This window comes from Egretta garzetta, unplaced genomic scaffold, assembly GCF_000687185.1.
Source record: "Egretta garzetta isolate BGI_Z169 unplaced genomic scaffold, ASM68718v1 scaffold656, whole genome shotgun sequence".
Taxonomy (NCBI): Eukaryota; Metazoa; Chordata; class Aves; order Pelecaniformes; family Ardeidae; genus Egretta; species Egretta garzetta.
This window is the reverse complement of record NW_009259968.1, coordinates 1607365-1621000: the sequence shown is the minus strand read 5'-3', so window position 1 is coordinate 1621000 and position 13636 is coordinate 1607365. Positions and strand designations below refer to the sequence as shown.

The 13636-nt window shown below is 39.6% G+C and overlaps 1 protein-coding gene across 1 annotated transcript in view; it reads left to right on the top strand.

Moving 5' to 3' along the window:
- The window catches only part of THAP5 (THAP domain containing 5), a 9415-nt gene extending 1565 nt beyond the window's left edge, over positions 1-7850 (top strand). The window contains exons 2-3 of the mRNA XM_035895808.1: positions 2013-2202; positions 6300-7850. Of these exons, the coding sequence (XP_035751701.1) occupies positions 2059-2202; positions 6300-7268 (1113 nt within the window). The 5' untranslated portion in view covers positions 2013-2058 and the 3' untranslated portion in view covers positions 7269-7850. The remainder of the gene's footprint in view (positions 1-2012; positions 2203-6299) is intronic.
- The last annotated feature ends 5786 nt before the right edge of the window (positions 7851-13636 follow it).

Genomic DNA, 13636 nt, shown 5'->3' with positions numbered 1-13636 from the left:
CAGATTATTCTGTTTGCCATCTGAAGCAGGCTGACTGTGGGGAAGGCAGTGAGTGCTGTGTTGCAAGGGTAACGGCAGCGGAAGCAAATGTTCTCAAGCCCTTCTTGGAGAGGGTGTGATAGGTGACATGAGCCTTCTTTGGAGCTATGTAATAACTTCCCAGGCTAAGCTCTGTTACTCATGGGGTATGGTGTGTAATAGGTGTAATGCTACTATTGGGTGTACACAATCTAAGTAGGCAGGTTTTGAAAAGGCTGAACCTCTGACCTGTCCTCGAGAGGTTATTGTGTTCTTGCTAGCATTATTCCTTGCATACCTGCAGACACCCAGATGCATCAAATGCTTGCTCTGTGTCCTTGGGAAGTTCAAAATTTAAATGGCAACAAATTCAGTAGATTGGGGAAGGGGTGAAGACATGTGCGTTTATCCTGTGAATCTTGGGTATCTTTCTCTCAAAATCAGCTAAGTTTGCAGGTTTGGAACACTGTGGGCCTGCTTAAGTGAGTCATTGCCCATGTGTAGCTTTTGGGGGAAACCTGCAGCTTCAGAGGTTTGAGGGTGGGATCTAGGGCTTGCCAAGAAGTAGCCCAACTGACTGCTGCCTTTCATAGCATTCAGGTGACACTGGGCACTCCAGGCTCTCTCATCAGCTTCTGTTCTGTGGCAGTACCTCACCACAGAACCAGATTTTTTGTGCATTGAAGTTCCATCCGCAGATGGTAATAAATAGTACCAAAAGAACTGATTTTTAATTAAAAGGAGCAGACAGCTAAGGGAAGAGAAGTGGAATTAAGAATGCTCCATTTCTGTTTAGGGAGTAAATCAAAATGGCTCTTGTAAGGAGTCTGTAGGCACTTGTTCATGTCTGGACGTTTCCGTTGTCTATCATACTGCCAGCAGCTAATACTTTTTTACATCCTACAGTTATGATCAGGTCAGGTTTAATGACCACATGAATCCATCTTTTACAGTTTCATATCCAGCTAGAGTTGAAACTTACATGCACCAGAGAAATCTGTAAGCACGTTTCAAATACCCTGATACCTGTCTGTTGAGAGATGAGAGCCAGGAGTGGTCTGAAGGTTCATGTTGACATTACCATAACTGCTTGACTGTACATGCATCATAATGAGCCTTTCATTTCCCTTCAATTTGTGTATCACAATTCACTAAGTAAATTCCACATCTTCACCCACTTTCTTTTCATTTAGTTCTCTTTCCCATGTAATTTATCTGACCGTTTGCATGTATTTTCAAAACTGATTCAATTTTTTTTCTATGAACATGTACATTCTGTCCTTTTTAAGTATTTTAGATTGTCAAAAAGTTAGTTACAGATTGCATAATACTGTGTGGGCTCTCAGTGCTGTAAGAAAGCTTATTTGCTGAAACACAAATACAGAAATGCTTTGCATTTGTGTGTGTTTGCTTTTTGAACAGAATTTAAAACCTGCTCTGGAAACATTCACATTTCCAAGTTATTAGATAATGCAAAGTGTGACATATATTAAGAGGTACTCTGTTAAACAAAAAATAGTTACAAAAGTTTTTGTGACTAATTGCGACTAGCAAGACAAAAAAGCTCCACAAATGCTATTTCTGAAATGAGGACCAGACCCAACTTCTTTTAAGTGAAGTCAGAGTATTTTGTCTGACTTCGGCAAAACTACCTTCTGAGCTAGTGTTGCAGGATCAAGCCTTTTAAAACATCTTGGCCATGGGTTCTGAAACCCTTAGGCAACAGAAATCAGCAGAAATTCTGCTGCTGAACTCTGGAGCAAATATCCAACTAGAAATAATTTGGATGATCATTGGATTAATGTGTAAGTGACATCCTAATTTGCATTTCATATTTGAAATTGTTAAAAAAGGATTATTTTAGCATTTTTGAAAGGAAAGACTACCTTGTAAGGAATAATGAGATATTTTTTGTTTGAAAAGAGGAAAGAAAGAAATAAAAAAGTTTTTTTGTTTGTGTTTTTGTTTGTTTTTTTCCAACTGCTTTAAAAAAGATTTCCACTTCATGATAAAGAGAGACTTGAGAAATGGCTGCGGAATATGAAGCGAGATGCGTGGACTCCGAGTAAACACCAGCTTCTATGCAGTGATCATTTTACCCCCGATTCCCTTGATGTGCGATGGGGTATACGATACTTGAAACATACTGCTGTACCAACAATTTTCTCTTCCCCAGGTGATGAGGTAGTGTATTTCTATCTTTTTTATTGTATAAAGCTAACCAACTATTTATGTAATACAGATGTTCTAAGTATCTTTAATATATTCACATTTTATTTTAAAAATAGATTTCCTGGTCATCAAAATATTTTGTCAACAGGACTGACACAAAATGAGTGTATGTGATTCCATAGTGTAAAGGAAGAACAACTTCCCGTACTTTGACTGGAGATTCAGTATCTTTTTTTAACTGGAAATTACAGAAGCATTTCCTAAAGGAAATTTTCCATGGGAAAATAAATTTCCTATGAGAATATTATGATTCTAAATATTTTTTCCTGTGCAATTACTCTTAATAAGTATTTTTTTAATAATATATATTATTATAACATAGTAAGTATTCTTTTAAGTCCTTTTATTAACTGTACATAAATATTGGCTTTGGAATGTATTAGTTTCAAACTACACATTTCTCTTTCCTGTCCCTAATCTGTCTAACACCTAAGAACCTAGGAGTGTAGGCTGCTAAAGATATCCCACAAAAACTAGTCCATCTTGTCTCTCAGAGTTGTACTATTGGTTACGTAACAATGCTGTGCTACACAGGCACCTCATCTTGATCAAAGCTATGCTAATTCTCTTCTGGCACGTAACTGTCGTCCTCAGGATCATCGTGTTGGAGGTGGGAGAAATGGAAGGACTGGAATTAAGGCTAAATTGCTGAAACTGAAATGTGTGGTTAATTAATTTTACAAAATTTTTTAGTAAAAAAAAAAAAATTTTTTTAGTCATGAAGTTCTCTGTCGTCTTGGATAGTGTTGTCCAGACTGCTTTTGACTCTGTAGAGTGAAGAGCGATCTTGATAAATCTCACAAATACAAAACCAGAAAATACTGCAATTTATGACAGTAGTAACTTAGCAATAAATATCTTTCCTTCCAACCTCCTGGCCCCAGTTCAATATATCCATCGCTTTCCTGTGCTATTATTATAACAGGGAGCCCTAGCTTTGGAACTGGACTTCGCTGCCCTGTGCTCCTGTGCAATTACAGATAAATTATGTGATTTCCCCCTAAAGAAAAGTCGGTTTTTCCCCACCTCCTCATTCTCTCTTGTTTTGCGTGTGACCATAGACCTGTCATAGTATACCTACAAAGATGGACAGTAGAGTTAGGAAGGTAACAAACTTTTTATGCAGTGGTGTTGCAAGAACATACCAATGGCTTCTCTAAATTATTTTTGCATCAGCAATATATATCTGGGAAGTCCCAGATAGATTTATCCAGTTTGGAAAAAGAATATTCTATGCTTCCTTTCAATGTATCCATCACTTCTCTGCTTTCAAAAGAAAAGAGATGCCAGTTCTTCATATCTGTGGTACTGTGGACTTGCTTTCCCAGGGTCTCCCTTCTTTCTCTGGCATTATTTCTTTTAATCTCATGCTTCTGATTGCACTTTTCTAAAACATCAAGACATATCCTTTCAGTGACCACCTCAGCAAATCAACAATATCCATTACTTGGCCACTGATTCTGTAGTTGCCCCAAACCTGAATTTTCTACATAGGCTGAATATTCACAAATACATGGCAAAGAGCTCTCCTTATTCTGGGGTAGAATCCCTTGTTAGTGTGTTCCTGAGTTAATGTAAAGGAACAAGAAGCTAAGGTCCCAAGCTGCCTTTCAACACTTGTCTATAAACCCTTAGTTTGGAAAACTCAGAGCGAAGAGTTGCAGTATTTGCGTACTGTTCACCACCACCTTGCTTTATGTTTGATGGAGTGAGTGAAGGATATCTTCCCAGACATGCTTAGCAATTCCTCAGGAAACATTTGATATTATTTCTTCTTCTAAATAAAGAATGTTTGTGCCTCAAGACAGCGTTAGTTGCCTGCATTTCAATATCTGTAACCATTCTACATTAGTTTGCAAAGATTTTTATTTTGACGACTGTCTCTCTTGGTTTAACCCCACCTGGCAACTAAGACCCACGCAGCCGCTTGCTCACTTCCCCCTGGTGGATGGGGGAGAGAATTGGAAGAGTAAAAGTGAGAAAACTCATGGGCTGAGATAAAGACAGTTTAATAGGGAAAGCAAAAGCAGCGCACGCAAGCAAAGCAAGGACTTCATTCACTGCTTCCCATGGGCAGGCAGGGGTTCAGCCCTCTCCAGGAAAGCAGGGATCCATCAAGTATAAGGGTTACTTGGGAAGACAAACACCATCACTCTGAATGTCCTCCGCTTCCTGGGCAGGGGTTCAGCCCTCTCCAGGAAAGCAGGGATCCATCAAGTATAAGGGTTACTTGGGAAGACAAACACCATCACTCTGAATGTCCTCCGCTTCCTGCTTCTTCTCCCAGTTTCTATATACTGAGCATGATGTCATATGGTCTGGAATAGCCCTTTGGCTGGTTGGGGTCAGCTGTCCTGGCTGTGCCCCCTCCCAGCTTCTTGTGCCCCTGGCAGAGCAGGGGAAGCTGAAAAGTCCCTGACTGGTGTAAGCACGGCTCAGCAACAACTAAACCATCAGTGAGTTATCAACATTCTTCCGGTACTAAATCCACAGCACTGTGCCAGTTATTAGGAAGAAAATTAACTCCATCCCCAGCTGAAACCAGGACACTCTCAGAAGAGTGTGAGGGCAGGGACCAGTGGGCAAGGAAGCTTTTCAATGAAAGTAAAGGTCTTTCTTCAAGCAGCTCTATCCTGAGAGGTGTTTTGGTGCCTTTCCTTCAGCATTAATGGTAGCTCTGATAGGCAAGGATTTGGGGGACATTTCCCTGATTTATTTCATAAGAGATTTGTCTAGTTAAAAAATTTAGTCTGAGAAGGTCTTTTTCAGCTGCTGGTAGAACAGAGAAAGGGAATACGTCGTTCTCTGAAAATCCCTAAGATTGATGTGATGTTAAGTATCACCTTTGAAAAGATAAAGGTAACCAAATTAATTCTATTTTTTCATACTTTTTGCAGTCCTTTTGAGACTAAAGTTTCATATAAAATTGAATTTAAAAGTTTAATGTATTTAGAATACTTCAGACTACATACATACTTTTATGGACATACACTTTGAAAATATCTTTTCTATCATAATCTGTTTTTTCGGCCTGACCTCTTTTTTTTTTTTTTTTTTTCCCTGGCCTATATTTAACTGCTTCTTGTTCTCTTTGTTTGTTCTGGGCAGTTTTGGTTTTGTTTTTTAGTCCACAGATCTAAGATGAGTACAAGTTCTGCAGCTTGGTCTCTTCATCATCAGGCCTACTAGAAAAAAATAAGACCCTTGTTATTTGTGTATTTTTGTTTCACTGACTGACATACTAAAAAGTTTGTTTGGATACTGATCTTAAATCTATTGTGATGATGTAGTTTATGTGGATGAGGGGAAAAGAAGGTGGCTAAAAAAGGATAAGCTTCAAATTGTCCCTCTTTCAGTAACAACTTCTATTTAAAGTCCTGTTAAAATAGTATCCTTCTGCTAAGATTCTATCCATCCAAAAAAACATTCTCCATTTTTATGAATTGTGAAGTTTAATTGTCAGAATTGAATTGCTCATTTAAAAACAAGCATGTGATTGTGCAGGAATAAGTTTCACTGTTCTGCAAGCCTGTGTTAATAACTTTTTTTGTTGTTAAATTATTTTTGGGATAGACCACATGACTAAAAATTTGCTATATCTTTATAAACCAATTTTGTGGTATCTTTAATGCAAAAATCTTGTACTTGTGTATATTAAATATACATATATTTAACACAATGTTTCAGGTTGTTATAGGAGATGCTAGCCAGTCTTTGTCAGTCAGATTTGCGTAGCCACTTCTCTTCAAGTGCTTTTAAAATTATGATGACTTGTCTAAATCAGTAAAGTTCATTAGAGTTCAGAGGAAAAAAAAAAGTATTACTGCCTTTAGAGCTTTAAAATAGTATCTTAACATTTAGGACCTGAAGCAAAGTTATGGAAGATGCTTACGTGAATTTTCAGGTCTCTGGTGTAATTATTGAACAGTGGTCATCTAAATTACTCCTTATGCAGTACCATGCCATAGAATGAGATTTGTCCATTTTTTTTACGCTCAAGTGATTTCCTAGTTACAAGGTAGTTGTTTGTTGTTTTTTTTTTCCTTCAGGAAAAAGATTCTTCTCAGAACAGCCCACAAGAGAGAAAGAGAGAAGACCTGGAAAAAACAAATACAAATGTAGTGTCAGAGAAAGCACCTGTATCACTTGAACCTTATATACCAAAGAAAATTCCTGTAATTGCAGAAAACGTAGATGAAAAAGTAGAAGTAGTTTGCTCTGCTGCATTGAGTAACCCTTTACAAGTTCAAAAACTGCAACTTATAAACACAGAAGACTTTCAGGCAGACAGTGTCATTCTTGATAATTCCTCTGAGCAACAAACACAGCAACCTAATCCTATTGTAATGGCAACAGCAGTTCAGAGCATGGAAGCTACCAGTGTTCACGCTTCTGTGGAGGATCCAGTAGGTTGTACAACTACAGTCTTGCAATTTACAGACCCTGACTACTTGAATTCACCGCTGAAACTGAAAAATGCTTTAAGTTCAATTACTGACTATGCAATTGAAAATCCTAACTCTCATATTGTAGGCTGCACTGTTGAAGTACAGCCAACAAGTGAAAATGCAGTTTTACTGAGTACAGTCACGCAAACTATTGAGCAGTTCAGTGGAAGTGAAGAATCTGTCATCGCTATTATTGTGCCAGCTGAGAGTCCAGAAAAGCCTGAAATAGTAAATAGTTCTTTCCTGCCTATTAAGCAAGAGTTTCTTGACACAGAGGAGACAGAAACAGCTAAATCTGTGTATATGAGTGCATATGGTGGAAGTGAAGTACTACAAACTGAGCATTCATACTGCAAACAAGACATAGACAGAGATCACCTTTGGCAAAAAATTTCAAAGCTCCACTCTAAGATAACTCTACTTGAAATGCAGGAGATAAAAACTTTGAAGAGACTCAGGTCCTTGGAAGCTCTTATTGGACAACTGAAGCAAGAAAACCTGCTTTCTGAAGAAAAGCTGAAGATTGTAGAAAACTGCTTTACAACACTTGAAGTGACTATGATACAGTAAAGGCTTTCAATGATTGTTCTAAAATATCTTTTTAGCCTCTTTGACTGTCCTTTTGGACAAATTAACTTTTGTTTCAGTCTTTGTATTTTAAACATTTAATGCAAATTGTGTGAATAGCAAATACTCTTTAAAAATATTACGTCAACCACTACCAAAGCTAGGTGGTAGAATATTGCTTATAAAACATGACTTGCAAGTAAGATTTAGAAAAAAAAATAAAACCTGTTAAAGTTCTGTTAAAAAGTGTATTAATTGTATCAGTAAAGGTAAGTTAAACCTTTCTAGCTGCAGGCTCCTCTGAAACACACAACTCCTGCATTTGGGGCAGCAGTAGAATAGACAGAATAAACATGTAGGATGGACAATTACAAAATTGTTGGTTTTTAAAAAAAAAGAAAAAAGCATCCCAATTCTCTTTCAAATGAGTAATGAGGTATAAGATGTGTAATACATGTTGTCCAATGAGGCCATGATTACTCCTTTATCTTCTGTTCATCTAACATTCATTCTGATAGTTTTTTGTACACTTTAACCTTATTAAAATTGTTAAATTGTTTCTGCAATAAAAGGTGTTTCCTTTCATTTAGTTCTAGAAACAAAAATTCTTGAAGAATATTGTTACAGTGAACAGGTGGGGTTTTGGGGGGGTTTTTTTGGATGATGCTGCTCAAATGGACAGAACCATCTTGAATAGTGGTATTCTTGCTGGTTAGTAAAAGGGAAAGCTCTTAACTACTCAGTGAGTGCTATCTGCTCAGCATTGATCCTCTTGCAATCTATAGCTGGGTAATGCATATACCCTTAATAATACACTGAAGACAAATATGCTTTGCAGAGCAAATTGCTAGTGGAAGTAGCAGAACCTGGCTCATTATTTTTCTATATCTTACTCTTTAAGAAATGGAATTACAAGACTAAAAATCTGCTCCCCTGTATTGATTTTATTAACTGTTTCCAATGCACAGCATATGACTACAGTAGAAAGATACTGACAGTTCATTTTGAGGGAAATTAATTTGCTTAAACACTTTCTGTTTATTCTGTCTGCATGCCACTCCTTAGATCTAGAGTACTGTACAATCGCTGTACAATCTAGTACAGTGAACTGGTACTAGATCATCTAGTCCCAACTGTACATCTCAGCTGGACTAGATGATCATTGTAGGTCCCTTCCACCTGAACTACTCTAGTCTAGTCTGGTCTACAATGATTCAATTATTTGAGGAACTTGGATGTATTTTCCTTTATTCAAAAGTGCGTCACCACCACCGGTTCAGTCTAGGACCGGAGCTAGTGGGCTGTTACCTGTATTCTCTATCAGACACATTCTAAACTGTTCTGATAATCTTTTCATAAGGAATTGAGGATTGAGCAACACTAATTAGAAAGCTGGCCTCCAGCTTGATAACAAGTTGCAAGCTAGTCAGATTTCAGAAAATTTTTGAGACTCAAGAGTAGCTGCCTAGAAGTTGGTCTGCTAAAGCACAGTGATTAAGAGGTCAGTCTGTATCAGTAACTGCTGCAATAGGCTTGTTTTGTCCTTCAGCTTGTTAACTTCTTTCAGGCTGTAAGCACAGGATATGCTTGGGAAGATTCCTAAAGAAGATAAATGTAAGTTGTAATATGATGAATTATTTACTGGGACTCTGTGACACACTCATTTTTTCTGTCTTATTAGAAATGAGTGCTGTCCCTGTAACAAAAGAACGTGCCTGTTCTGCCTTGCGTGTTCTGGAATCATAAGGGGTGTCCTTCCTGCATCCTCTAGAAACATTGCTGCTGTACAGGGTCCAATCTCGTGACTGTTGTCCAGGTGGCCTCTCTGAACTGCACGTTTCGTAACTTTTTATAAAGTAAGAGATCCTTCAAAGTGATTTACAAAGTGCTGTATTAAGTTGCTAAATGATTTGGCAATTGTAGAAATTTCATGGATGTCACTACAAATCCTCTGCTAACACTGTGTAGTTTAAGACTTACCACCCAGTTCAAAAGTCCACTGTAGGTCTTGAACGGCAACAAGAGCTCAGGCATGGCGAAAGAGTTACACCACTTTAAGCTGTTGTCTCAGCAAAGCTCTATTCCTGAAGATTTTTTTTTTTAACATGGTATTTACATTTCTGACATATTTTTGCCTTTATTAACAGTACCCAGTATGAAAATTGGGAATGTTATTTGTGACACAGATTTCTTTAAACCTGGGAAGAAACAAATGCTCAATTTTCCTTTTTTTGTGGAGTTTCTTGGGACTATAGCAGAAAAACTCAGTACCTCTACAAGCCTTTCACCAAGTCTACAAATTTCCCTGCTGTAGGGTGATTTGGTGCCTAGAGTGGAGATAACAGGCCCTCTGCCTTTCTTCTTTACACACAGCTTTCTGTGCCAAATAGATTATTAAGGCCTACAATTAACACTTCTCACCTGAGCCTATTACCTCGCTGTTGCCTGCTCTCTTAACAAGCAGGATATTATAGCTGTTAAGCAAACAAGTCTAACAATTAGACGTTAAATAATAGGACGGTTTATTAACCTGGTGTTTTGAAGTAGAGCTTTACAACTGCAGGTTTAAGTTTACCAGTTTTCCTTAATTCTGAATTTGACATGTGATTGCTCTCAGTGTGTCAGATCATAGTGTGTCCATCCCGTCTCAGTACGTCCATCCCATGTAGGTTCATGGTTCCTGCAGTGGCCAGCATCACCAACTTCAAAAAAAAAAAAAAGGCCAGGGATTGCCTGAAAACAAGATGATTTTGTATGTAGTGTTTCTCAGGACCAGGCTTGTAGTGATGAAGAGGTTGAAACTCCACAAAGCAGTTTGAAGGTAGAATCATAGAATCCTGGGTCGGAAGGGACCTCAAGGATCATCTGGTCCAACTTTTCAAGGCAAGAGCACAATATAGACAAGATGGCCCAGCACCCTGTCCAGCTGAATCTAGAAGTGTCCAATGTGGCAGAGTCAACCACTTCCCTGGGGAGATTATTCCAATGGCAGGCCAGAGTCCATGCTGTGTTTTGTAGGTGACTGTTGCAAATTGATTCCAATACATTATTTTGGACAGAGAACTTTGTGTTCATTTTTTAAAAGTTAGCATGATAGCTGGCTATTGTTGTTTATAGGAAAAATATGGCTGGGTCCTTTCCTTCAACGATACGCTGGCGCTGAATTACTCAGGTTAATTATTACAAGGAAGGACGAATACTGTGTTGGGAATTGCCACACCTCACTGAATTAGATGTTACATGTGCATGTTTTCAGTGCTTCCTAATCATAAAGCTGTACACCCTCTGCACACAATTTCATTTCACTAAACTTTATGGACTCTTGAAGGTACTGTATAATTCCTTGAGATCCAGTGGGAACTGCTTTTGTGCCATTGCAACCCAGCATCAGAGTAGTACACTGAAGCATCATTCCTTCTGTAATGTATCAGGCTTATCTTGGTCAAAGCTAAATGTTCTTATTTATCTTTTCAATAATTTTGCATTTGCATCAACATTTTTTTTTTAATTCTGCCTGCCTGTTTCCACTCGTGTAATTAATTACTTCAACACTTAATAAGTTTAACAGATGTGGACTGTTTTCTTAATTCACCTCTTGAAATGCTAAACTGTATTCCTTTTCCACTGTCCACTGGCTGCTGTAGGATTTTGGCATTTGGCTTTCTCCTAGATCTTCATTTGAATTCCACCCATTTTATTAAACTTACCTACGAGCAGTGTAGTTGCATCTGGAATAAACTGGTACCCATTTCCCCTGCTTTTCCATCTTCTCTCCAAGGTGGAGTGTGAAGTTTTATTTAGGTCATTCTGAATGCAGTGCCAGCTACAGGGGATTTTTTCTTTCTCCCAGACTCCTAAGTATCTGGGACTTCTCTTTTGTACTTCCTTGCATCGGTGGTACAAATACTGACTGCGCTCTTGCATGCTTCACAAGTGTTCATTAGAAGCCTGCCTAGATCTCATTAGATTGTCTTTGATAGCTTTTTACTCTCCCTTACCGCAGTGAAGTTGTAGTTGTTCTTCCTTTCAGCTTAAACTCTCTCCTGCTCTGACACTTGGCTCCTACATTAGAAAAACCAGCAGCAGGCATGGGGTGCCATCTTTGTCATAATTCATTTTCTCTGTCCTCTTCTGTTTTGCTTAAGCCAGTCTACGATGAGATGGGTGCTCTGGGCCGTGGGGTCCACCTATGCCCACCTTGGCCATGGGGCAGGCACCGTCCTGCGAAGGGATCCCCCACCTGACTGCAGTGTGGCTGGGCTCTGACGACGCAGCTCGTCAATTCATGCTAGATGCTGTCTTCTCCTTGGTAAGCTTGAAGCTATGTGTCACATTTTAAAAACTGTGCTTCCTTCCATCTCCCAACTTCTGTAATCAATTGATTTCCTTCATACCTAACCAGTCTTGGTCCAGACTGCCTCATCTACAACTCGATGCCGCCACTCACTGAGTGATGCTGCTTAACTGCGGGCTAACGTCATACACGCAAACCCGCACTCCTGCACTTCAGCCTGTACCCAGTGCTGCCCTCGCAAAGCCCTTCCATGTCACAGTGAGCTGGTGCAGCACCCAGGGACCCCATCATGTCTCCAGGTGAGGGCTCATGCCAGCAGGGGTGGCCTGCATGCTGCGGATTCCTACATCCATAATTAGTTAATTGTGTCAATGGCAATGGCAGACTCTGCTGGGCAGGATGTATTATTTCTAAACCCATTGAGGTAAGTGCTGGAATTCCTTTGCTCTTAGATGTTTTGAACTTCATAATGACAGTAGGGCAATGAAACCCAGAGCCTGCTCTTTGTGAGACATCGTGTCTGCCCAATGGGAGGTACCAGGAAAGACCCACCTGCTCTCTGGGCAAACCCAGGAGCCACTGTGAGCAGCAGGCTGATGATTTTTTAACAACCCAGGCAGAACTAGAAGCAGTCTACATCCAGCCTTGAGGAAAGGCTTAAGACATAGGTTAGTGCTGAGTGACTCGGGCTGCTCCCTTTCCCTAAACCCCACAAGCAAGAAGTCTCGTGCAATGTCCTAAGGCTGGAGGGGACATGGCATCTGCACACTGGGGCCTCTTGAGAGATGCTCAGGGCCGTGCATGGGGGTGGGGAGGGAGTTTTGGCATTTAGGGTTGTTGTCTGGAGAAAGCACCCTCCTCCTCTGGGGCATCGCTTTGCGCTGCCGAGGGAGCATCAGTTGCAGCAGGTGCTGCCCTTTCTTTGGGTTCCCACATGCCAGGCGCAGCTCAAAGCTACAGGGAAAAGCCAGTAATGCACTGGAAAGGCATGAATTACCAGCACCGAGGCAAGAGGGAAGAGACCCACAGAAAGAAAAAAGGACAAATTATATACATGGACTTCAACTTGGACAAAAAATATATTTTTCTTTTCTCATTTGCCAAAGAATTATATGACCTACTAACACAAGCTGATTTACATTTCTGCAACCTCAGGTTGATCACTGCTTTATTTTCTCCTTTACTGAAATCAGTGTAACAGCTTTGTAATTTACCAGACCATTTCCTGTTGCAGAGAACCTGTGATTTTCTGCCAAAAATATTTTCCACAAATAAAACAACAATAATAAGAACTCTAAACAGTCTTTTTCCAGTAAACAGACCTCTTGGCTTTATTAAATATTATGGAGTGCATTGCAGAAAGTGTATCACTGAATATCTGCCTTTCCTGCAAAGCAAAGGCTTTTGGAATATATATATGTGTATATATAAAAATACTATCATCTATTGCGTAGCTCTAAAACAGCAGTGCTCCCTAGGAACAGCAGGTGGTGCTGCTGGATCGCGCTGTAGAAGACTGACTAAAGACCGTTTTATTTTTATTCTGTCGTTGGTTGAAATATATGCAAACAGATGAACTATGCAGGGTTGGGGTTCCCCCCCCCCCTTACATTTCAAATGTATCTTTAATAAAGAAGGGTAGTATCTGAACAAAACAGGATGACTAACTGTCTTCAGTCTTGCAGAAATAAAGCTTCAGACAAGACAAGCAGCAGCTCATTTATATTCTGAGCATAAAACATGAAATTCGAGAGCCTTCTGCTCAAGTGAGTGGCAAAAGAAGATGCATTCACTGCCTTTACGCGGAGCGTGATTGCATTCCTCATTTGGTGAAGTGGGTCAGTGATTGAAGTTTGAATCCCATAAACAGTTTAGTATTGCTTATTTGCCTATCTATCAGGGTGATGGTGTGAGTGTTTAATCACACCCTTCATCAAGGGTGTCTGGTTTGCTACTCAAGTACTGCAGCCGTGGGTTTGAAACTGGGAAGATACGTGCACAACAGCTTCATGCGTGGCACAATCCCCTCTTAATGTCATGGGACAGGCTTTGCTCTGAGAATACAGAACTTCACATG